Genomic DNA, 25,891 nt, shown 5'->3' on the forward strand with positions numbered 1-25,891 from the left:
TAAAACAGCATGGCTATCTAATATGGTCTGTGGTGCAGAGGGATGCAGCATGATGGATGGGTTCACTTTTGAATGACAGTGTCAGGGGGAAGGGGAACTGCCTAGTCCGGATGTTAATGACAAGGTCTGTTCAAGATCCCTGTAGTGTTTTCTAGTGTGAGTCACCAGACAAGAACAGCTTAATGTGCAGCAGTTGGATTTTGTAGCACTGCATGATGTCCCTTGTGTTAGCTATTTATCTCTGTCTTGTCCATGCTTTTCAAACTTTGTCACAGAGAGTCTCTCTAAGTCAAGATCAAACCCACTCAAGACTCACTCAGTGTAACTGATGGCCATTTCAGATATTTTCTTTCTACTGAAGCAGGTTTCAAGACTTAGTTGTTAAGGCTGTGCCAGTGTCACTTCAGAGTAGCTAGATGCATGTAGCACTTTGATGTTAGTGAGAGCTGTGTTTTCCCAACTTTCAAAAGGCTGCATCCTACAACAAGCTGAGATCAGCTTTGTTCAGGGAAAACTGGCTGAACTTTGTGTTGGAGCAAGATTTAAGGCTGAAGTTTAATTGTGAGAAATTTAACAGCTTGCCCATGGTTGTGAAGGGACCTCCAAGATCAAAATCAGGCATGAATGATGAGAAAAGAGACAACATTCCATGACCAAGTAAGTCAAAGTAGATGGCTTGCTAATTTCTCACTATAAGCCTTCTGATAAATTCCTCTGCGATAATGCCAGTATGAACTCCACCCGCCCCCCTTCAGAAAGGAATTGTGTTCCTTTTCTTATTGGGACAGGACAGTGTCTGAATCCCCAAGTCAGAAGAACTCCCCTCCCTGTCCCCCAGAGAACCAAAGCAGCCACATGGCATGGGGCCCATCTTATGTCATGCTCAAATCCATCCAATTCTCCCTGGAAATTGATGGTCATGCTTCAGAGAAACAGCTTGGAACTGAAAAAGTAGCAATAATCAAGCCAGAGCAGACAACCTGAACCTGTGAGCTCCACCACTCATGGTTTATTCACTTATTCTTTCACAAGCTAAAGCCCTTTGTGGTACTTTTTATACCTATTTTCACGAGCTTCTCTATAGTTCACTTGGGTGGCAAATATAGGGAGGGCAGCCATTGTTGTAGCAGCCTTAGATCAGGGGCATTGAACCTCAGGCCTGCAGGCCAAATCCAGCTGATCTGGGGCCCAATCTGGCTCTCTGGGGTTCCCAGATGGCCATACCCCTTCCCAGCTATTGCTATTGTCCCAGGCATCTGCACTTTACCCTCTCCCATTCAGAAAGGTTGAAATGCCTTTCCTCCAGTGAGCTCCTGGCAGTAAGTGCTTTAGGCTACGATAGACTGATCATATGGCATTTTAGTCCTGCTCTTTTGTCATCAGTCCCACCCAGCACTGGTATGCAGCCCTTTTCTCTGAAACTGAATTAACTCCTTGTTCTGGAAGAGGTTCGATGCCCCTGACCTATATGTAACTCACCTATATATTGGACCATGCATCGCACATTATTTTTTTCTTATTTCTCTCAAAATTAAGCTGTCAGGCAATTTGGCTGGAATGAGAAGCAAGAGGAGAGGCAGGCTCTCTGGAACCGCTCTCCAATCCTGACTTCTTCAAAGCATACAGTCAGGGCAGACTAAGGATTATGGTGAACTGGCAAGAAAGACAAGTCCCCAGATTGGAAACAGGAATGTGTGCTCTAACTCATACAGGTCTTCCATGTGTCTAGAGGCCGCACACAGGGTTACAACAGGGTATCTAGGCAATGTGCACACAGGACATGCTCATGGAAGGGTAGAAATACATTTCTGTAGCTGTGCTGCTTACAGGAGCATATGAACATTATTTAAAAATGTATTAGCCACCAGTCTGCTGAAGCACAGGAAGAGGCTTGTGTGTTTTTGTAGCCTGTATGTGTATAGCTCAGAGGTGGCCTGCTTCATGACTTCCAGATGTTTGCCTTACTACTCTCTTAACCACTGACCACATTGGCTGGGGCTGATGGGATTACAACAACTGGAGAGCACCAGGTTGTCCATCCCTGTGTAGGTGGTATTGGATGCTTCTCAGTGTGTCATTATATATTGTATGTGTTTGTGTTATCAAATGCATGGGTTTAATTAGTCACATATATATGGTTATATGCAACGGTCTTCTCTTGGATATAAAGTGGATTGTGGTTGTGTAGGTTTTCATATGCATCACTTTGTATTCTTGCATGTTTCCTAGTTTGCAGCAGCATGCATCTAGCCAACGGTATCTGCTGATATGGGATTTATGTGTACTCATTGTTTGCACTGCACTAGATATACCTCAGTGGTTTTTTTTAAATTGTATACTACCCTCTCATGCCTGTATGTGAAAGGGTGAGGCCTAGCAGCCTTTGGCATAGCTTTTTAGCTTGGAATAGGGAAGATAGGAGATTTCAAACTTCTAGCCCTGCCTGCCTGCTTTGAACACCTGCCTGGCAATGTTGCCATAAAGCAGCTTCGTGGAGTCTCACAGGTTCGGCTCAGCCCAGCTTCCCATCTGGGTTGGAGGGGTGGGATGGATGACTCCTGGCGGGGGGAGGAGAAACACACCATTAAAGAATGAAGCGCTGGCGAGGGGGGGACAGCACAAAGCGTTAACTGGTTCCGATCCCTCATGGATGGGGCAGTGTCGACTCAGCCTTCTAAGTCGAGATGGGGGCAACTGTGCTCTGGGGTTGGGGGAGAAGATGTCAGAAACAGAGAAGGAAACAATCAGTAAAAAGCCACATCCAAAACCATGGAAACCTGTGGAAAAGAAAAGTATAAGTATATGCCTCCATCCCCAATCTTGGGAAAAAAATTCCAAACCAATGCAGGAAAAAAAAATTAACCGTGCTTTTAGAACAAACTAAACAGAGAGAAAGAGAGAGATAAGAGAGACATGGGTTGGGTGGAATCAAGCCTGGCTTTTGCGTTTTACTACTTTGAAATTAATTAATTTGCTGGATTTCCTAAAGCTAACCTGACAGCTTGTCCCTTGTTAAGACATGCTTATTGCAGTTGTGACTCCTGGTAGTTTATACCCTCCAGACCTAGTCAAGATCTTGAAATTAAAAATACATTGACTGACCCCTTTCTTTCATGCACCACCCCATCTTCCCCCAATAACAGACAGAGCCAATGATCATGACTGCAGCTTTCTTTAAAAACAAACAAACAAACCAAAAAAAGAAAAAAACAGGCAGAAAAAGAAAATAATAATAATAATAATAATAACCACAAATAAAATCACCCAGGATTGATCAGGAATTTTAAAAGGAAAGGAAGAAAAAGAAACAGTAAGCAAGAAAATTAAAAATTTCCACATCAAAGTGGTTAGTATCTTGGAATAATTAAAGTATATGTATTCTAGAAAAGGTTATTTTTATTGGTGTATCTGATTTCCACATTATTTTGATAGTAGAGCACACAAAAAGCAAAGGAAAAAAAGAAAAAAGCCTCCTCAAGACAATTCAGCTCATTACTTGGGGATGGGGAAATGACCCCATTGAAAATTTAGCTTGGGAATTTGCTCCAAAACACTGTATAAACTCAGGGTAAAATTCCCATTGAAAGATGTATCATAGATGGAATAAATGATTCACAGTTTAATCCAAACATTTTATTCACTTTGATTTTCAGAAAGATGACAAAGTCACCTGGTTTTCAATTGATGCCACTTTACATGTACAACTGAATGTTCCTCCACAAATAATGACACAAATTAAATAGGGTGAGGGGCTCAAAAGAATACCCCATGTGAGTCATTTGTGCATTTTTAAGGCTGCAATCCTAAGCACATCTATACAAAAAAAAAGTCCTAAAACTCCCAAAATTCCCTAGTCAGCCATTCTGGCTGATGAATACTCAGAATTGTAGGACTTTTTTGTGTATAAATGTGCATAGGATTGTACCCTTAAAAATTTATTTCAGTACAGCACCAACTGAGTGCCTTACACCTTGATCCTAAATGGGGTTTGGGGAATAGGAAAAAGCCACACTGATTGTGGTGGAATTTTTTTTCATATGTGCATAGGATCCAAGGTACAAATTTCCACAAGGATCTTGTAGACCTCTTAAAGCAAGATTGGTTCTGTAATGAAAAAAAAGATAGTTCAAAGTATATATGTAAGGGCATCATAAAATGTGCAGGAGGTCCTAGAAGAATAATTTTTAAATGCCCAAACCACAATTGAAAGAAAAATGTTTAAAAATGAAAACCTACCCTCCTGTTGTTCTTCTGTATTGTGACAAAATTATATATGCAAATCCCAGGAAAATTTGAAGCATCTCTTAAAAAATCAGGAATTGGAATTAAAAAAAGGAAAGAGAGAAGTAGTGGTTGAGGTAGGCCAAGGTACCCACTTGGTTGCCATGGAAACATGAAGAAAGGAGCAGAGAGAATCAGTTGAATGATAAAAGACGCAGAGAACATTTGGAAAAGTGTATTTCCCCTGAAGGATGCAAAACCAGAGAAAGGACAGCCAGAGCCCAGACATTAATGGTGCTTCCCCTCCATATGTGAGCAAGGAAAAATGGAAAGGTTTGGAGGGGCAGTTGTTAGATGATTGCCTTATGCCCTTTATTTGCTGGGTGTTGCTTAGTTATTGGAAGATTTCTTTCTGGAGGGGAGGGGGATGCCAATTGGAATAAGTGAGACCAAAGAGAGAAGAGGAAGGAAAACCAAGGGAAGGGAAGGTAGGAGGTTAGGAGGAGAAGGATCAAGGAGAAAAGGTAAAGGAAGGTCACATTAAATATGGCCACAGAGAAAAAAACAAGGTGCTGGGTTAGGGGTGGGGTCAGTGGTAATGTTGTTGTTTACCTTTCTGTTCCACTTCTACTTTATGCATCGGAAGGGAGAGAAGAAAAATATATTGAAAAAAAAAGGTGCAAGAAGGAAAAAAAAGAGAAAAGAGATTAAATTGCTTTTGTTTCTCCCCCCACCCTAAAGAAACCATTTTTTCTCTCTTTAACTTTAAATTTCCCCACCCATCACCCCACCAGCCCAACAAACACCAGCCCCTCCCGCTTTGGAATCATTTCAAGGCAGAGAGCGTGTTGGGTTTGGTGGTGGTAGTTGTACTTGATCAATTTTCCCTCTTACATTATCTGATCAGTTTGAGGTTTACAGCTTGGATGCTGTGGGGTGGTTTTGTTTGTTTGTTTGTTTTATTTAATGGTGCCAGCGACATTGCCCTTCAGAAGAAAAGTCAGAAATTAAGGCCCATCAGAAAGGACGACAAAGGAACAAAACACAAAAGGGGATTGCTGGGTGGAAGCTGGAGGCAGGGAGAAGGGCGTAAGTGGGGGGACAGAGCGCAAGCAGAAAAGTGAGAAAGGGAAAAGAGCAAGAGTTTGATAGGAAAATAATTCCAGAATACTTTTTATTTTCTAAGAAAGGCTGACCCATTCTGAGTATGAAAGCATTGTCTATCTTGTTCCCTGCCTTATGAATCAGCTGATTTATCTACCTGTAAATCCATCCATGCTTCTATCCCTCTATTCCAATTCATAATTTTTACAATAGGCTGTATATTAGTATAGATATCTGCATATTAGTAATATAAATATATCTTATTGCTTTTTCCAGTCTTTCCCCCTATTCTTTTACTTTGTACTTGTAGATGTCAATGTTGGTATACAGATATTAATTTATACAAAAGATCCTGACAATATTGACTGGCAGTAGCTTTGCAAAGCCTCTTAAGAAAAAGTCTCCCAAGGACTAGAACCTAGGATTTTATGAATAAAGAGAAATAATAAGCTGTGCCACTCAGCTGTGGCAGAGTTGGATTATGACTCTGGCAGGAGTGCCAACAAGACCAAAAGGAATGCCTTCCTCTTTATTGGACTACTAACCCTGATCCAATATCACTACCTTAAAAATGTAGAAAATAATATAGAAGCATCCTGAAGAAAGTTGAAGAGAGACCCTTGCTGTGTGTGCAGGAACCCTGCTCTGCCAACTTTCCTATTTTTAATTACAACTATTCTTGGTTAACTAAAACCCTGCTCTAATCAATTTCATGTTTAAGGTAAATTGCCTTAAGGTAAACTGTATTTCTTTTCAAAGGGCTAGATGAACATATATGTAAATACACACCCATTTTTCCATTTTAAAATGGACTCCACAGTGGTCCAATCAATGAATAGCTGAAAGTGGTTATTAAAATCATGGGTGCTAATAGTCAGACATGATAATCACATGTGCACACTCCAACTTTAGCAAGGCTTGTAATTATTATAGAAACTAGTTTTTTCTTGCTTACTTTCAGACTGCAATCCTAAACCCACTTACCTGAGAGTAAGCCACACTGAACTCAGCAGGACTTACTTCTGAGTAGATATGCATGAAATCACACTGTTCAGGGTACAACCTGGAAGCACTATGATAGCTGATAGTAGATTTGACTAGAGACCATGGTGAGGCACAAGAACTGAAATGCACACCATGGGTAATTATAGATCTGCAATATTGCCTCCATGGCTTTGAAATACTCATCTGCACATAGCCAAAAGAGTATGTGGAGGTTGGAAGAAGCCTCCAAAAAACAGAAATATTGGTACATTTAATTGAGGACCCTCATTCTACCATATTCTCATTTTATCTATGGAGCCTTACATACATAAACTCCCAACAGCATTTTTTTCTTCTACAGGTCCATAGAGGCCAGTGAATTTGTAGAGAATGGTACCTGCTTTGGACTGAAGCATACTCTCATAAAATATTAAGATCTCCAATAAATTATTCTCTGATCTCCTAGTGGGTACCAGTTTCTAGCCAGTGCTGATAACACAGAACATGGGTAGTCTCACTCAAGAGAATAGGATCACATAGGCTGTATCTTTCACTAGATTCTACAGCTATATTTGAGAACGAGTGTCTTCCTGGTGAAGTTAGAGTAGGTATTCCCTGGCATTATCTTGCATCAAATGAAAGATATTAGTTGTCTCAGGGGACAAAGGAAAGAAGAAATATTCTAAAACTGTATTTTATTGGAATGTTCAGAGGAATGTAGAAGACCAAAAATGAAACCAATGGAGCAACATTCAGGATCCTGATCCTTAGGGGTCCTTTCAAGAATCAGGTATTACTAAAGATCTTGTTAGGTATCCAACTGGTGGAACCAGAATGCTTTCCAGGAACAATGACTGAGCTTTGATGGGTCTTGGCAGAATTGCTAGAACTGGCCAATAATGATAGAAAGACTTAGGGGTGAGTAATTTTTGTTAGCACCATTACATGAGTTAAGCTTTGCTGATTCTAGTTTCTTTAGAAGGGGAAGTTCATTCGTCTGAAAAGGTCTGAGTCAGAATACTTTGGAGTGGTGTTTTTCAAGTAATTTGCAGGTCATGGTACAAAATTAGGCAGAGGTGTAAAATTAGGCAAAGGTATAAAATTAGGCAGAGGTGTAAAAAAGAGACGTTAGAGACGGAGGCAACTATTAGTACACAGCAGGAAGCAGAAGGAAGGAAACAATGATGCACCATGCTAGAAAATCATGGCACAATTGATGCTGAAATAATCCCAAGCCTTATGCAGATGCTGCTACAACTGTCATACCAGTTGGCAGTTTGGACTCTATGGGTGTTGCCAACATAAAACTGGCATCTATTGCAGTCAAGGTTGTATGGGGTGGTTTGCACTGCTGTGTAATTAATGTTACACCGGGAACAAAGATTTGCCCCAGTGAAATCACAGCCTAGGAACTTTTTAAAAGCATACCAGTCACAAAGATAGCTTTACAAGTGTGTGTGTGTGTGTGTGTGTGTGTGTGTGTGTGTGTGTGTGTGGAGGGAGATGGTAATCTTGAAACTTTGGTAAAATCTTATCAGTAAATAGAATGCAGATTCTGAACAGTTAAAACACAGATTAATGCTAATGCAACTAATAAAAATAAGCATACAAGTGACACCAGATTAAGTGCTGGGTTGCATGTAATTTGGACTGCGCAAAGAAAGTAATAGTAAATGGAGAAGCAGCTTTGTGACTTGGAAGACCAGACATTTCATCCTATGATTTAACAGAGTGTCCTCCTGTAATCATTGTTTATGAGCTTGTGTGGCTCACTGCTCCCCAGATATGTAAAGGAGAAGTCTGCTGTAGGGGATATACATGAAAATGAATTTTTATAAGATAAAGATTCATGGAGATATCTAAGTACATAGGGACAGGGTTGCACTGAAAGATTGTTATTCAGACTAATTTAAAATCAGATTATTTATGTCAGGCTATATAACATGAGGGCCCAAGAAACAGGTGGGGTAGAAAAAAAAGTCCTGTTTTAAAAGGAAGTAACTGCTACATGCCTCTGACAGACTCTGGCATCCTCTGAAGAATAGTGCATTTCAGGTTCATAACTGTTCCCAAACTAATCTGCATAATCTGACCTGACCCACCATGCCAAGAGAATGGATGAAAAAATGGTATTTCTGCACCTATTAACAAATGTAACCATCATCACTATGCTTGGATGGAAATATGCTTACAGGTTAAAAGACATGAGTGGCTTTCCAGAACTAGAATTAGTTTATGCATATATGAAGTAGACAAGTTCCTACAAAGGAACAAAAGAGGCAGTTTCCTTATTCTGGGCCAGTGTTCTGCAGATTTTATTATTTATTTATTCAATTTTTTATCCTACCCCATAGTCAAAAATGGCTTTCTGGGCAGGTTACAAATAGATTATTTTTATGAGATGAGATTATCTCATCTCTGAAGAGGAGAGAGAAACCAAGGTCCATATAAGACAGCTAGCTGCCTGATGCAAGTCAAAGAATCAATAACAAAGCCTTGCCCTTTCAGCAAGGGAATTCTCAAGCTAGTTAGGCCCTAAGGCAGTTGTAGAAGAGCTAGGACTGTCTCAGCATTATGTGCCACTCTGGCTCCCAGTGCAGTTAAAAAACAGGGAGGGAAAGGGGTTTGAGGACTGAAAGTGGAAACAGCCAGAGTAAAGAGAGATCATATGCACAAAAGCCCACAGAAGAAGCCAGGGAAACAAGGGCACAGCTACCTGGGCATACATAGAGAGCCACCAGGATCTCCAAGTCTGCCAACACATGGATTGGCAGAAGAAGAAATGGAATTATGATGCTGTGATATTTATAGTATAAAGAAAACCAAAGGCTCTTTGAAGATCATCTATTCCAAGGCAAAATACCAGAGTGTTACATCATTCTTCATATATGTTTATCTAGCCACTTAGTAACTAAGCCAAGGAAAAAAGATTCCATCTCTTCCTTCAGCAAATGTTTCCAGTGGGGTTATTTCCCAGCATCCCTAAATCTATTGCCCTACTTTTTAAAAGCATTGCTTTTAGTCCTACAGTAGAAACTGTTATTTGATATCTTTATGGAATTTTAAATTTTAACATCTGATTTTTTGTTAACAAGGCTCCATTTAACCTTCTCTTCTTCTTGGTTATACTTCTAAATACTTTATTAACTTCCATTGTCTCTGAATGGTCTTCTTTTCCACTTCTTCCCTTGAAAGTGGTGCCCAAATTGGAATACAAGTTTCTAGCCCAGTGATTCCCAACCTTTTCTATGCCCTGCATCCCTGGAAAATATTTGATTTATGTTCATACCCCCTATAAAAGCAGTATCACATTTGAAGATGAAGTCAAATTTCTAAGCTTTGAACCACAAATCGAACCACATGCAGTACTGTGGGTGAAAAAAAGCTTTTAACTCAGTGCATAAAATTCAAATATAAATTGAGCAATTAGAAAAAATTGCAAACAGTAAAATCAATCCCAATTGTGAACATAAAATTCAATTACTTCTTTCTTCCTGCTTAGATTTTGTCAAAACGTGGAACTTTCTTGATGATTGTGATCCGTAAGTCTGCCTGTGGAGTCAGGCAATTCCTAGATTTTCTCTTGACTGACAAAAAAGAACTGAATCCAAATGCAAACAAAATCATAATAAATGATTTTATTGTTGGGATAATTTTTGGCAAAAAAACCCAGCATGATTCACCAATTTTGGTGAATTGGGATGCAAATCTCCTCTTTGTCACACCCCCTGAAATGCCTTCTTGTACCTGCTGGGGGTGTGGGCACCCCAGCAGGGGAACCCCTCATCTAACCAGTGTCAAGAATACAGCACTAGTTCTATATCCTGATAGTCGCCAAGATAGCAAACCTTGCCTTTCTGTTTTGTGTTTACTTTGAAATCTCTTTCACTACAGTCTTTCTGAGCTTTGTGGCAGCGTTGTGGCTAGCCATTTTCCCATAGTTCTGCCTAGTGTCTGTGGGCGTTTCTACAGTTCAAGTTTTAACAAGTTTTAAGCCTATTGCACTTTGACGCCTAAGCAATAAGTAATCAGAATTCTAATTTTCCAAAATGAAAGGAAGCTTCTAACAAGGCATGCTCAGCACCTTTCCAAAACTACAACCTTCCAGAGTTCTTTGGGAGAAGTCATGACAAATAAATCAAGTGCTAGATTAAACTATAATTACTCCAACCCCGGACAGCTAAACATCTGAAAGAGGGATCACTGTTCTCGGTGCATACATGACTCCAGTTTTTGCCTCTGGTAAAATGGTTTTGCAGGCTTGTGTGTTGTTTCAAAAACCTACAAAAGCAGACAAAAGAAATACATGTACACCAGAGGAAATTATCACTCTTTCAAACCCCTTTCAGCTCTTTTAGGGTGAATATGGATGAGACATTTGTAGTATGGTGGCATCAGTTTCAAGGCTATCATCCTAAACATACTCTTTACGTAGTAAGCCCCACTTTGGGATTTACTTTAGAGAAACATGCATAGGCTTGCAGTACAAATGCATATTCAATATGTTTATTTTCTTCTCTTGGGTCATAGTCTGAACAACAATGGCAAGAAAAAAAATGGAAGTCTGCTGCCAAAGTTAGTTGTGAACAGCAATTTGGTTATACCCATAATGTCACCAAGACATCCCCTTCCCACAATCCTCAGGAATGTGTTGCTTCTTTTAAAAAGTTTCAGTTATGTTTTTAAGTAGACCAAATGATGAAAACATAAATGTGTCAATCATACCATTAAAAATAGGCAGCCCTATTAAAGTATGGCAGAAGGACAAGACTGATGTCCAATCCAGCATTTAATCATATGAGATGCATGTCTATTTTGTGACTGCAAAACTAGTTGGAAGTTGAGCATACGCACCATGGATAAAGGACCTGCTCTGACTACCTTTTAAAAACTGCATCATACCTTTACCTTAAAAATGCCTGTCTCCAGTCCTGCGGTGCAGATGTGCTGACACCATGAGCCTTTCCTATATGTGTACTCTATATAGTCTGATCCGTTACAAAAGATCTACTAAGCCCGCAATTAGGCTTAGGGACTGGCTAAACCTTTTCTTCAAAATTTCTATTTGGATCCTTGAGTTTCCATTTAGGCACCAAATTCCAGGTCTATCAAGTGCTGATTTTCCTGCAACTTCCAGTTTTTTGCCTAGTTTTTAGAAGAGTTGTGTAAAGCATAGAAAATCCGTCATGTTTAAGAAAGAACCCAGTTACTAAATAATTGTATAGGCAACCATTTCCCTTTGTGAGTGGAGGCATTGCAACAAGTTACATTGCCAATCATTTTTAAAATCCCTTAGCAGCAGGGAATCAGGCAGCTCTGGCCTACAAAAAGTGAAGAAAGCAGGTGGCAGAAAACTGGGAGTGAAAGAAGAGAAGGGAAAGCTGGGTAAAGGAGCTGGCAAGAAGGTAGGGGAGAGGGAAGTTGTATTTTGAAAAATATTGACACAATAATAACAATTCACTTTGAAAAATTCAAAACCAAAAATCAGACACATTAAATGAATTGTTTTGTTTTTCCACATGTCAGATTGGCCCCTGAGGAAGGAAGATCAGTGTCAGGTTAGAATGGAGGCAGCTGTAAAGGAAGGAAGCAAAAGGGTCTGACAACATTGGCCCCTCCCACCTCTGTCACCCCTGTGATCCACCCCCTCCCTCTAGGTTACCAGCTTCCTGTGCTTTCCACTCCCATCACCTGCCCCAGCCCTGACCCCAATGAGAACAGCACGGACCATTCTTGCTTAAAGAAGCAAGGTAGGGCAGCCAGCAAGAAACAGTAGCAAGGTGAGCTATGAGCAGGAGATGAATTTAGGTTCTGCAGGTTATCCAGCAAAAAGCACTGCATTTGAAAGCTCTAACAATAACAAAGATACTTTCCCCGACAGTGGCCATGCCAGGGTCTTGCCATAGGTTTTATCTAATGTTATTTCAACTTAAGCCTCATCCATTCCAATGAGTCTAAGTAGGACTAACATTGGATACAACCACATGATTGCCACAGTGGTTTTCAACATTAAAGCAGGATTTAATATTTAAAGCAGGATGAGTAATATTGTAGTAGCAACTCTCCTACCTGAAGTAAATGGACACATGTCTATATGAATTCAAGGTGGACTTATTTTTAAAATGCCTGCCCAGTCTAATAATTCCTAGTTTGGGAACTAACTAATGTTTTCTGTTAGCTTGTGGGAAAGAAAAGAACATTTGTTATGCTAACATTTTTCCTAAACATTTACCAGCAAGAAGAAGTAAGATGGCATTTTTTTAGTATGCAGAAAAATCAAGGGAACATGATACTTTTTCTTCTATGGAAGAAAGCTATGAAAATAAGTTGGAAAGAGGATGTAGCCTCAGCAGTTTTAAATCAAAAGGAGAGGAGTACAGAGAGGTTTATTTATCTTATCTTGAAAGAAAATCCTTATTTCAGCTGTGTTTACAACAAAATAGCAAGAATAAACCTAGATTTCAAGTGATGATACAGTGGCTGCATTTGGACATGACTTCATATGCCATACTTCATGAAATTTATTAGTGTATGCTCCCTCCTCTTTGTGAATATGAATCATGGTTTGTTAACCAACATTAACCCAGAACTTCCCAGCTTGGATGTAATAGAGAACTTTGGCTTAATTCTCATCCTTATGTCAAAGGCAGTGTGGAAGGCAATGAAGAGAGGCCAGGGGGAGCACATGGCCACAATGCTCATCTGCAGTTTCATAAAGTGTGATTCATTAACCCATGGGTGAAAACAGCCAAGGAAAGTATGCAAGGAAAATGTAGGCTGGGAAGAGGTTTTACATGCATAACTGTGTATATGCATAGGAATAACTGAACACATTGGTACAGAATATTTAAATAAACAGACTGATTTATATGAAAATAAGTGTGTGGGGGGGCAAATATAGGAAAATATATGTATGCATACAAATTTAGTCAAGCATGCAAACATGTTATTACATAAGTTTGCATATGACTAGGGATGTGTGTATAAGCACAACCTGTGTTCACTGTAATTCTCCAAATTCCACCTCAAAGCTCATTCCATCTTATATGTCTCATATATCAGACTGCAATATTTGCTTTTTCATTTTTGCATGAAAATTCATACATATTTTCATGCATAGTTTTCCAAAGGAGATGAGGCATCCTTCTCCCATTGAATAAAATGTATTTCTGCATATTTGTCAAATGTATGTATCCTGGTGAAGGCATTTTCTCAGGTCTGCAACTCAACATTACAAGCTTGGCAATGCTTGAACATGGATTGCAGATTGCATTTCAGTCCATGTCTGGGAGTTGTGAACAAAGTAAAACCTGGTCAAAAGAAACTGAAATTGATTTCTTACACATCCCTACATATGACTCTGGAAAACTAGTGAGTGTGTGTGTGAATGAGAGGGGAGGGAACCTTGTTCACACAACAGAATAATGTAACAACCCATGTCGACTGCCAGCCTTGTCCGTTTCAGAGTAGCTGGTACAGTTTCTTCAGTGAGGCTTATTAACTACACACAAACCACTCTGCCAACCCATGTATTGTTGCTGGTTTGTTCAGGGTGGCTTGTTTTCAGAGAGTGGGTTGTTGTGATGTGTGAACCCAGCATGATAAGATGTATATGCCTTATTGAAAAGGGTCACAGAGTCTTCTTACAAGTATGACAGAAAACTCTGTCACTCCTTGCAATCTTACTAACATTATCACTTCTATGTTATGCCTTGAAATGACACCTCTTTGTCACCTCCCTAGACAGTGATATTTTTATTTTTTCACTTTCAGGGAGTTTTGTGTATATTTAACATTTCCCCCCACCTTTGGGGAATTTGTGCAAATGCAATTTAAAAAAAAATGGAGAGCAGTTTCTGCATTCAGCAAATTTGCATAAATTTCCTCCAAAGTTAAAAAAAAGTAAAATCTACTCAAAAGTGAAATTTCCCCACTAAAAATGTGCAGATTTCCCTGAAGGTTAAAAAAACTTCAAGATAAACTACTCTGTTAATGAGCACACTTCTGCTTTTTAGTGGAGTATGCTGCTAAGGTTGTGCTGCAAAGCCCCATAGGATATATGTTTGGTGCTAGCAGGAAGACTAAAGGGGAAAGAAGCTACAACAAGCTTCAGAGCACCTGAATATCTGTCAGGAGTAACATGGGTTATTAGGTGAACAAACAACTGACCATAGCTTACTTTTCAGGGTGGCTTTTTGTGACAGCCCAAAGGAAGAAGTGTGTTGCTGGGCAGGGGATGGGACACATGAATAACATGTAAATGCACCTAAGAGAAAAAATTAATTATGTAAAAGTTTGCATAAAATGCACACCTTTTTAAAGGATATATGCAGATGGTATATATTATTGAGGACACAATCTCAGTGTCAGCAACTCTGCAGTGTTCAGTTATACTTCCTGCTCATTAGGCTTCATACTTACTCGCAATACCCCCAATATCGTCCTTATCTCTCCCCGCACCCCTCAGCCCACACTTCAATTACCCAGGTGATTTAGTGCCCTTTGCTGGTTTGGTATATCCTCAGTGCTGTTAACTGTGAGGGGTCAGGACTGGTTACACCCTGAGATGAGCGTTGATGGTTTTGTTTCGAAGCCACCTGGTAGCTGGAAGGAAAAGGGGCAGGAATGAATGTTAAGAGGTTAAGAGGTCATGCCTGCCCGGCTCTGCTTCACTTCATCTGTGAGGAGAAACCAAAGGGGCATTAGCGGGGAGGGGAAGGGGACACACCCTGTAAGACTGACCCTCCCACATGGACCCTAGCCCAGTGGAGAGTGTACAAGACACCAAAAGACAAGGAGCACGCCTCTCCACATACCCCAAGCAACACAGAGTAGGAAAGGAAGAGGGTGTATGAGCTGCTGACCCAGGGAGGAGGGACACCCCAAACTTGGCAGTTTAGTAGCTTTCATTAGGCTTGCCAGATCAAAATGTCAACAATAAAGGATGGTCAGGACCCATGCTACAAGGGGTTTTGGTTATGACCCGTGGAGCTGTTCTGTAATTAGGAGTGATTTTACAAATAAAGGATCACATTTTAATAAGACACCTAGCAAGCATAGTTCAGACCTCCTAGCATGACCTGTTGCTTACAGATGAACCAAGAGACCAGTTGGGGAATGGCAACTGCAAAACATATGAGGCCTTTTCCTTGAATATGAATGAAACAGATTGGCTCCAGAAGACAAGGGACCCTCATAACCACTGCTCCTTATGCCTCACAGTGCCTGGCGATCATCTCACCAGCCAGAAGACCAAACTATTCTGCACTCCACTTGCAGCATACTAAGTATGTGTTTGGTTAAACTCACAACTTCTTTCCTTTGAGAAAATGATTGCACACAGTAGCCTTCTCATGAGTAGGTTACCTAAGAATGCTCCCCTCTGCCCAAAGAATAATGTAGCTGTTAAGCTCCATTTCAAGACTCTTGATCTGGATGCAGATAGGTGTGGGCTGGAAAACACCTGCAAGGGATGCTGCAAGCACATACATGCCCACACTCAATAAACATGCATACATATACATACACAGAGAGCCACAGCTATACCTATGCTCATGACTTCACCCACTCCATCAGCAGTCATAAAAATGCATATACCTAGGTGTGCATACACACAAACAGCTATCCATCTGCCAATAAGCATTCAAAGCACGAGGGGAGCAACTGCCCTAGCCCCGGTAAGTGATGACAGCCATGGTTTTGGGGAAGCCATGCCCCTTAGTCATTCTCAGCCTGCTTCTCTGCTGGGAAAAGAGAATACCCCTGCCCACTGCTGCCATGGCTACACTCAAATCAGGCTCCCCCTTCCCATTTGGTTACTGCAACCAAAATGCAAAGCCATACAGAACCATCCCCAGCACACTCCAAGGCAAGGAGTGTGTACACGCACTCAGAGTCTGTACACAAGCATTGCACACAAACACGGAAACGGCCATACACCTGAGTGTGCAAACACATACAATGTGTCAACCATATGGGCATATAGATCATATATGCATGGATGCAATGCATATATACTCAAAGCATGTGAAGCACATATACAACTGCACTGGGTGTATTGCCCACATGGACACTCACACAATGCACAAAGCACACTAAGGATGAGCCCAATGCTATTAGAACCATGATTGTCCTAGTAAGTGACTCCACAGCTATTACACACGTACCGTGCACACCAACAGCAGATATTTCAGGCACTGACACCTTGCATACATAGGCATGTGTGGGCTCACATGCACACAGTGAGAGAAGGCCAGGATGAAGGGGTCTGCAATCCGCTCCTGTTCCTCGGATCTTTCTCTTAGGAGAAAGGCCTAAGCTGAGAACATATCACTCCCAGATGCTTCAGTGGAGGAGGGCCATAGATGGTCTGGCTTCTGCCGACTGGGGCACCCCTGCTCAGGGCTCATATAACAACATAAAAATAGAGCTGGCATTTGACATCTGTCCTAAACCTGGACAAAACAGGTCTATTTTCCCAGCAATATTATACCCCAAATTTAGAACCAGAGTGTGTTACCCAGTCAAGTACATAACACCCACGTATGCAAGCCATTCGATGAAAAGAAAAGGTAGAGAAGCTAAGACAATGGATACCCAAACATGGTGAGCTAGTGAAAGAGCTGCAGATGGAAACCAGGAATCCTTTTGCCCAGTTACTAAAGTTCAACCCATTAGATTTAATTGTCTTCTCACAGCCCAGACATTTTGGTCTACTTCATCCCTGTTCTAGACACTTGATTTCCCAACTCCAGTACAACATACCCTCCAGAAAGGCATGTTTCTTGGATCCAGATCTATTAGGTACATCCTGTTCCCATGCTGCATGCCAGTGCTATCTGGATGTGCATTAGGGGGGCCAGTCTGAGAAGTCTTTCCTCCCTGGGTCAAGGGGTGGGGGATCTTATTTGGATCAAGAACAGAAATAAGGAGAAGCATCAGAGTACAATGAGAAATAGACTCACTGTAGGGGACACAGTCATACTGGACCTCCAGGTACTTGTAGGTGCCAGGGCAAGGGTCTGGGAAAGCATCTGAACCAGCCACCACAACACACTGTGTCCGATTATTGCACCTGAAAGAGAAAAAAACAGAATTGGTTATTATGCGGGCAATACATAATGTAGTTTTAAGGGACACCACTAGATGGCACTGATTGATGCCCAGAATTGCACATGTTTTCCAGACTGTCTTTGAAACACTGCTGCACCACTATTTTGCTTGGGATACTGATTATAATTTCTGGTATGAAGCTGCTGCAGGTAGCAAGCTAGTACATCTCCTGCCAGGATTATCAAAAGACACCCCTGTTATACATACTGACAGGAAGCCCTTTGCTTTAAGGGAGGGGCTACGGCTTTGTGATAGAGCACTTGCTTTACATAGAAGTCCCAGGTTTAATTCCTGGCATCTCCAGGTAAAGCTGGAAAAGTCCTGCCTAAAACTCTGGAGAGCCACTGACTGGCAGTGTTGAAAATACTAGGTTAGACAGACCAATGGCCTAATTCAGTATAAGGCAGCTTCCTATCAACCAACTTCAGTCCCTGACGACTTACAAGATACCAGACATTTCTCCTTCTCTGTTATTTCTGGCTTTCTTTTCTATGAAAAGAAGACTATTAGCTAGAAACTGTTAATGCATTTTACTGTTGTGATACTGTATTATGAGGCTACTTTAACATGAAGTAAACCTAACAGGCTTTATGTGTAAAGTAGGTGTACACAGACTTTCACGTGATAGCAAGCTACGTATATTCCTTTTCCCAAAGACAACATAAAACACAACCTGATACAAGTACCCAAGATAACTATAATTCCCATGTATAATCATAGTTTTCCTGCCTTTCAGTCCTGAATGCTGTTTTGCAGTCAATGTGTACTGTCAATGTGTTTTTGCCATTCTCTCCCCTGCTACTACATCCAGGCCAACATTGCTCCATTTAGTAAGAAAACTCTGGACTTATATACCACATTTTTAAAGTACTACAGGGAGGGAGGTGGAAATATTACTTGGCCCCTACCTAATCAGTGGTAAACTTAAGAATCCCTATATGATGCATATTTTATTTTCCCCTAGAACTGACCCAGAACATAACTAGCAGTACAAGAAGACAGTCAACCCATTGCTAAATTTTCATCCTTGCTCAGGTCCAGCAGGAAGACTGAGAAGCACTGCCCACCCTCCACTTTTCCCACTTGGTTATCTCCTGCCACCTGCTCTCCTTTGAAAGGCTGATGCAACAAGCAAGGGAAGTTGAAAGGGGGACTCCCAGGAGCTGTCGGCTGCCAGAGCAACTGGAGCAGGTATCAGCTCAGGCCTCCTGGGGCAGGACAGCCACCACCTGCTTCACTGATGCTGGAATTGCCAGTAAAATGGGCTGGGTGAAGGCTGAGGTGATGGTGCTTCCAGCTCATATAGCCCCATCAAATGTCAAGTTGTTTTCTCAGATCTTGCTGTGTGCAATAACCATCCAATGCGCCCCTTTCTTAGAACAAAGCATTCAAAAGAGCCAGTCCCACAGTCTGTAGGTTGTAATACAGAATAAGAGCAAAACACACAGTGACACACTTACATGATAGGTCAGAATGTGAAGGCCTAAGAGGAAGAGGGAAAGAATGGTGTGACAAATTGAGGGATGAAAAATAAAAGTAGTGATTAAATAAGGAACATTTTTCCCGATTCAGTATTATGGTACACATTTCATTCCTCACCAGAAGCTGCCTAAGAACCTTCTAGATGTCCAAATCTATAGACGTGATCTTTAACCAAAGGCAATTTTGTACATAAGGAAATATAAGACTGCAGGTTCAAGCAAACCAGCTACTAGTTAAGATACTGTGTGTTCTCATGAATTGTTCATACAGAATCTAATGGTCAGACAGGAGGAGTCATTTCAGTAATTGCGTTCTAATAAACAGTACAGCTTTGTGGGAAAGGTGAGCTAATTTGGCTAGGAAAGCTTTCAAACAGGACCTATGGCGAACAGTATATGTATGACTGTATTGAGATTTACCGATACAGTTTACTATGTTGCAACATCTGTATATTTAACAATAGTTTGAATTGTTATATTTATTGTTATTATATGCCATGTTTGGTACCATCTATGTCACAAAGTGGCATAACATGAATGACAGAATTCATACATGCTAATGATAAAAAGTGGGGGAAAGAGACAGAATTGTTGATTAAGCAGGGAGCTTTGAAAGTAAATGAGAAGACAGCCCTAAGGTCTGGTAGCTGAAAGATGGGGATATAATTGTAATGGGGACATATAATTGTAATGGGCAGATCTAGTGCACATCTGGAAGTGTTTGAAATGAAGTGTCGTATGGGTCACACATACCAAATTGTTTTGCCTTAAATTAAAGGGTTTAAGTTCTTTATATTGCTGCCACCTCTTTTAAAAATTATTTTAATGGTTCTGGTAGTTTTATTATACTGGACTGGAAATTGTTTTAGATTGCTGTTTCAGTTTCACAGTATTAAATTAATTTTTAAATTTTAAAGGTGCATAGGTGCTGGAAGGAAGGAAGGAAATACATGATTATCCTGTTGGCAGGAAAGAAGAGAAAGGGGAAGGCAGTACTTCAAACTGGAAAACTGTCAGACAGGGACATGAGAGGCAAGGAAACCCAACAAGCACAGGAGTGTGAATTTCACATAGATTCAAACTAAGCAGTCCAAAATTTGGGCTGAAAGCCATATCTGTGCAACAACTGCCTGGTGTATTCCTCACAGCACCACTGAACTTTTCTTAGGAATCTGCCTGCTAAATATATAGTGCTTTTCATAATGAAAGTCTGCTATTTTGGAAAGAAGTAATCGGGTTCATATCCTGGCTCACAGAAATCTTCACACATACATACTATGACTACCTGAATAAAGGCTGAGTGCTCAGAAATAAAGGGAGATTTGACTGGTGGCAACAAGAGAGCCTTCTCTGTGGCGACACCTGAATTATAATTATAATGCCTGGTTCCGGCTCTATTATTCTTGTGGTCTCAGGTCAATATTGCCCTTTCTGCTGAAGTATTTAACATGCACATGAGGGGCAGGGGTTATGCCAAAGTTTTTCACAGCCATAGTTGTACAAACATGCCTGAGGTGTTTTAGTTGTTTAAAGATGTGGTTTTTAAAAAATCTTTAGTGGAATTTTATGTTTTACACTTATTCATATTTTATATATCTTATTTTATTGTAGTTTAGGAATTATACACTGCCAAGACATCTTCAACTGTTGGGCAGCATATAAATAAAATAAACGAACTAAATAAATAAAGATAGCTCAACCACATAAACAATGAAGTTCTTTGGGGAAAAGTACATAAAATATATGCTTATTGTTTTGTAAGCATACATTATGTTTTGTGAATCAACTGATTCCAGTGTGACTGGCCTTTATCACACTTTCTTAATGCATTTAGTGATATGATTTGAGACAAGATTAGGGGAATGAAGCAAGCAATATCAAACCAGTAAGATGCCATTTGATAAACTGGTGAGTGGGGATGCTTTTGAAGAACAGTATAAAAAAGAATAGATGATATGTTTGTTACATCTGGAAGAATCTGGGTTGTATAGAGGACCATCTTGCTAAACCTGCACCAAATCAAAGGTTAGGTTTTCCAAGTAAAGCTGTCCTTCTTCATGACTATCACCAATGGTATAGTTTCCCCTTCAAATTCTTTGCACAGTGGATATCACAGCCAATTCTTAGAGACATGGCTAACTGTCCCAAGAAGATTTCAAGTGGCCACATCCATGCCTGACACTTCCTCACTGTTTAATCTACATTGTTTGATACTGACTTGGAAGCTTCATGATGCCAGTAATTCTGTTCCATGTGCATGCATGGTTTCTGTCTAGTCCAAATCTTTTTTATATTAAAATTGCTCAGGTCTTTCAGGTTTTTCTTATATGCCATGCAATTGCTAGTTCATAAAAAGTGCTGAGCCTTAAAATGCCTGGAAGTCACTGCCTCTGACCTACAAAGTCCTTATTTGAAAAGTCAGTCCATCTGGACTGTACCACTTTCAACAGCATACCTAGGACTATACCATTTCAAACTATACATGTATGGGATGCATCTGTCTGATCCTCCACAACAAATGAAGGACAGTGCCACATCAAGAAAACATAGTTCAGTCCAGGCTTTTGTCTAATATGTTTATTTTCTATATGCAGATATTTATTTATTTTTTAATCAGGTGGAAGGTTCAAACACACAATCCCCCAATTTATAGTTTGAAGTGGTATAGATACACTTTAAACAGCCTTCCCAATGTGGTGTCCTTCAGACAGTTGGCCTAGAGCTCCCATCATCTCCTGCTAGTTGGCTGGAAGATGAGGTTATAGCCTGACACTTCTGGAGGGCACCAGGTTGGAGAGGTTTGTCATATGACATTTCAGAACAACTGGATTATTTCTGAATTTTGGTTCTATGGTGCCTGGTTGTGGTTGCTCCATGCTGAACACAGTAAAAGATACACACTTATTATCTTAGCACTTCCTTAGTTATAGAACTAAGCACTAAAAACAGGTTTAAAAAACCAGCTCTCCAAACACATATAGCAACCTAACAGGGAGGTTCAATAAACTTCCAGCTTTCATTGTTTCCCCAGGAGCAAAAGCAGCAGTGTTGACCTAAAATGCCTTGCAGACCACAACACAGGGCCGCTGGATAGCATTTGGCTTGGAGATAACAGGTTCTACTGGACTAGACTAGCAAGCCCTGGCTGAAATTAAGCTCTGACATGAATAAAAGAAAAAAGAGGCAGTAGCACTCTGCTGGATCAGAACAGCAGTCAATCTAGCTCTGCATCCTGTTTCCTACAGTGGCTAACCAGATACCCACAAGCCTGGTATGTTTGCCAGATGTATTTGCTTGGCCTCTGTGGCACAGAGGTTGCTTGACTAGAGGGAACATTAGTCTGGATTTAACGTTAGCAGGGTCTTATTCATTCATTCATTTCATTTCTGTAGTACCCATTAGCCAAAGTTCTCTGGGTGCTTCACAAAAGAAAATTTAAACCCATTAAAATAGTAAAATACAATATAACATGGAAGTTTCAATTAGAGTAAAACTAAAGCAGGAACCAGGATCAATATTAGCAACTTTGGAATGATCTGAAGATGAGTAAGTTTTTAAAACTGAAGGGCTGAAAAGTCTGTGAGAATAAAAAGGCCTTCACTTGGTGCCAAAAAGGAGGTGCCCTGTAAGGTCCTTCCATCACCAGGGTACCAATACCAAAGAAACCGTCTCTGTAGTAGCCACCTCTCTCATTTCTGCAAGTGCACCTGGTGAAGAGGCTTTAAGGATAACCTTAGTTCTGGCAGATAGAGGCCCAGGCATGCACAACTTGTGATCCCCCATTTACTGTGGAAAGTCCCATTGGACTGTTCCTTGGGATAAACAGATTGTGGACTGCAGTTCAGGCAACAGATAGAGAAGCTTAGCAACAGAAACTTCACTTTTATAATTAGTGGATAATACTTGGTAAAAAAAATGAAAATCAAAACAGCATGTAAATGCCTTGATAATGGTACTGGTAACTAATTAATCATTTCATATTGTTAATAATTAGTGATTTTTGCTGCTAAGAGCAATTTCTAATTATTTTAAAATAATCCACCAGCAATCTTCAATGCTCTTGAGGATGCTTGCTTGCCCTCTGTTACTGCTGCTGCTGAGGAAATTCATCAGTGACTTTTAATAAAAGTAAAAAAGGGAAGTAAGCTGGTGAGCAGCCAATCACCAACAAACATGAGTAGTAATCAAGAAAGCCAGTCACCATCCCAGAAGAATTCTGTTGATCTGGAAAGGCAAGGGGCTGCCTGACAAGTAGCAAGTTTTGGAATTCTTGAGGAGGGATGTTTAGGAAGCTGCAGCTGCTTAGAGGAAATGTTTCCCTTAAGCATAGGAGGGACAGAAATTTCTCTGTGTTGGCCAGAATAAAGGAATATTGAATGTATGGACAGAAATCAGTTCAGTTACTGCACCAGAATTGGAGATTAGCATGTGGATAAACGATGAAGCAACACAGAACATAATTACAAAGCCAGGGAAAACCCCAGTGCCTACTTTCTAAAGAGAGAGGTGCCAGGGAATCAAGCTGCCTGGAAGCCAGACCTTCTGACTTGGAATCATTATCCTGCAGGCACAGATGTGTAGAGGTCACATGCTCAGAGTTACTCTCTTCCATGTTGTTATTACTTTACTTGCTCCATGGCTGAGCCCTGGCACTGAAAGCATGTTTTCCAGAGCTGAACCCTAATGAAAGATGGCTTAGATTAAGCCAGACAAAACCCCTATCTGGAGAAAAACCTGTCTATTAATTGACTGGTTTTGTAGACTAGATCACCACATGCCCAGATTGTTCATCAGTGTTTGTGTGCAAAGTTCCACTGCCACTGATGATCTGACTGAATGGCGAATGTATGCATATGAACAATCACAACTTGTTAAGTCAAAGAAGGCTGACAAAAACAAACCAATTTGAAAACAAACTCAAAAAAGCATTGTGTGAATCAATGCCAGAGAAATGTAGAAAGCTTTCATGAGCTTTGGTAATGCTTCGGAAATTATCCCAGCAGGCTTTTGGCAGAAGGGGTAGGGGAACATAATAACAGCCATGTTGGATCAGACCAACATCTATCTAGTCCAGCATTCTGTTCAAACAGTGACCAAGCAGCTGCCTGTGGGAAGGCCAAAAGCAATGTATGACTGCAACAGTAACCTTCCACCCATGTTCCCCAGCAACTGATGTACAAAAGCATACTGCTCCCTTTGATATTGGAGGGAGCATACAGGCATCAGGACTAGCCACTGAATATCATGTCTTAGTAGACATCCCTGTCTGTTTATTGCAAATTCTGAAAACTCCTTCAAAGGCCATAACCTGGTTTATACCACAGCTTGGTATTCTTCTGCTTTTCACACTTGCCTAGTCTCTACATGAGTGTTTTCCAGCTCTGAACCTTTCAGATGTTGAATTACAGCTCAGTCAACATGGTCAGTGTCAGGAAGCTACTTTATGCACATGCTTCTCATGAAGCTTGTTTTACCATCCACTTATACATGAGGGATCAGATCCATATATAAGCTGGATCATTGTCCTGAGGAATGAAGAACATAAGAATATGCATCCAATTTACTTGGTGATTAAAAATAATAATGACAAAGCTATGGGCCAGTTTCATTACTTTGGAAAACATTTTGGTAAAAATAGGTGCGTATGAACAAGCATTTAAGATACCAAGCTATTGTGTATGTAAGCTGTCTATAGAATGAGACAGGATGGAAATGTTAGCATATTAACACATGTAATATTTTTGAAAATTTAATTTCAGCTATACAGTTAGTTTATCAACCTCACCACTCTAAATTTGGAGCTTTGGTTCCTGTTTATTTGATGGGGACTGAGAAAAAGACATTGGGATCCAGCCAGCATGTAGGCGTACAAAAAGAAAAGCTAGGAAGTGTCCATTGTTCACTAATGGAAGCAGTATACTGAATTTCCCTTGCTTCTAAGGAAGTAATTCTAACCCTAGGAATAATTGCAAGTGGGCTTTAGGAAGGGGTGGTGTTTCCACTGGTGTTAGGGTCTGAAATGGGGTGTTCTGGAGGTAGATCAGAGACAGATCTGTCCACTGGATACAAATCCTCTCCACTTCCCCAAGAGACTCCAGCATAGGACCTGTTATCCATACCAGCCTGGAACTGTTAGGGGTAATTACCTCCCCACTGAAATCAGTGTGGGTGAATTATGGAGGACTACCACTGGAGAACATTCAAGGAAAAAACACTACCCAGTTTTGTACATTTAGCAGAAATTCTCCATAAATAAGGTGGTTGTTTTTATTTGGATCATGCAAAACCGTATAAACTAAAACCAAACCAAACACAATGAAGCTTAAATTGCCAGAGTTCCATACTAATTGACCAATTTTATACTAAAGGCCATGCTGCATACTTTGCAACCTGATCTGAGCCATCCTTGGTTTCTATGGAGGCAAAGTAAATGACAAATGTGGCCCACAGAATGTTGCCTGATGACAATTGTGAGCACCTCTTCACAAAGATGTCACGGTAGTGGTTTGCCTGCAAAACAGGATCTAGATGCACCCTTATTGTCATCTAAGTGCTTGAGGAATATTATTTATTATACCCTATTAGGTAACAATACATGAAACTATTTTTAACTGATTAGTGGCAGTACTAGTATTGTTTTTTTTTAAATTCAGGTAAACCAGTACTGCTCAGTAGGGAAATAAAATTCTCAGGAATTCATGGTGTACTAAATAAAAGATACATATAAATCCTATGGGTGGAATGGTGTGCTAGGGAAACAAACCTGCCTTCTTTCAACTTGACCTTACAAACAACAACTAACCCTTGGGTAGCTCTTATTCAGCAAAAATCTATACTTCTGGGTTAGTTGAAGTGCAAGTATGTTTCATGTTAAAACTCATAATATTATACTATAGACTGGGGAGGGGTTCCCATCCCTACCTTTTACATACTGGAAAGAAACTTCACTTGCTGAATTTTTGCCCACAACACAGATGTTAAGGCACATA

The 25,891-nt window shown here is 40.4% G+C and overlaps 1 protein-coding gene across 8 annotated transcripts in view; it reads right to left on the bottom strand.

Annotated features, from left to right (window-relative positions):
* Positions 1 to 25,891, bottom strand: part of ADGRL1 (adhesion G protein-coupled receptor L1) — a 145,443-nt gene that overhangs the window by 39,720 nt on the left and 79,832 nt on the right. For 4 of the 8 annotated variants that reach the window (XM_044453593.1, XM_044453591.1, XM_044453597.1 and 1 more), the window contains exons 4-6: positions 17,274 to 17,383; positions 14,489 to 14,575; positions 4,834 to 4,848 (exon numbers count right to left, since the gene is read on the bottom strand). In XM_044453593.1, coding sequence (XP_044309528.1) covers positions 4,834 to 4,848; positions 14,489 to 14,575; positions 17,274 to 17,383 — 212 coding nt within the window. The remainder of the gene's footprint in view (positions 1 to 4,833; positions 4,849 to 14,488; positions 14,576 to 17,273; positions 17,384 to 25,891) is intronic. The other 4 variants (XM_044453594.1, XM_044453599.1, XM_044453596.1 and 1 more) reach the window with 2 other exon arrangements.

Source organism: Varanus komodoensis, unplaced genomic scaffold (assembly GCF_004798865.1).
Source record: "Varanus komodoensis strain SLA01 unplaced genomic scaffold, ASM479886v1 scaffold7_1, whole genome shotgun sequence".
Classification (NCBI taxonomy): Eukaryota; Metazoa; Chordata; class Lepidosauria; order Squamata; family Varanidae; genus Varanus; species Varanus komodoensis.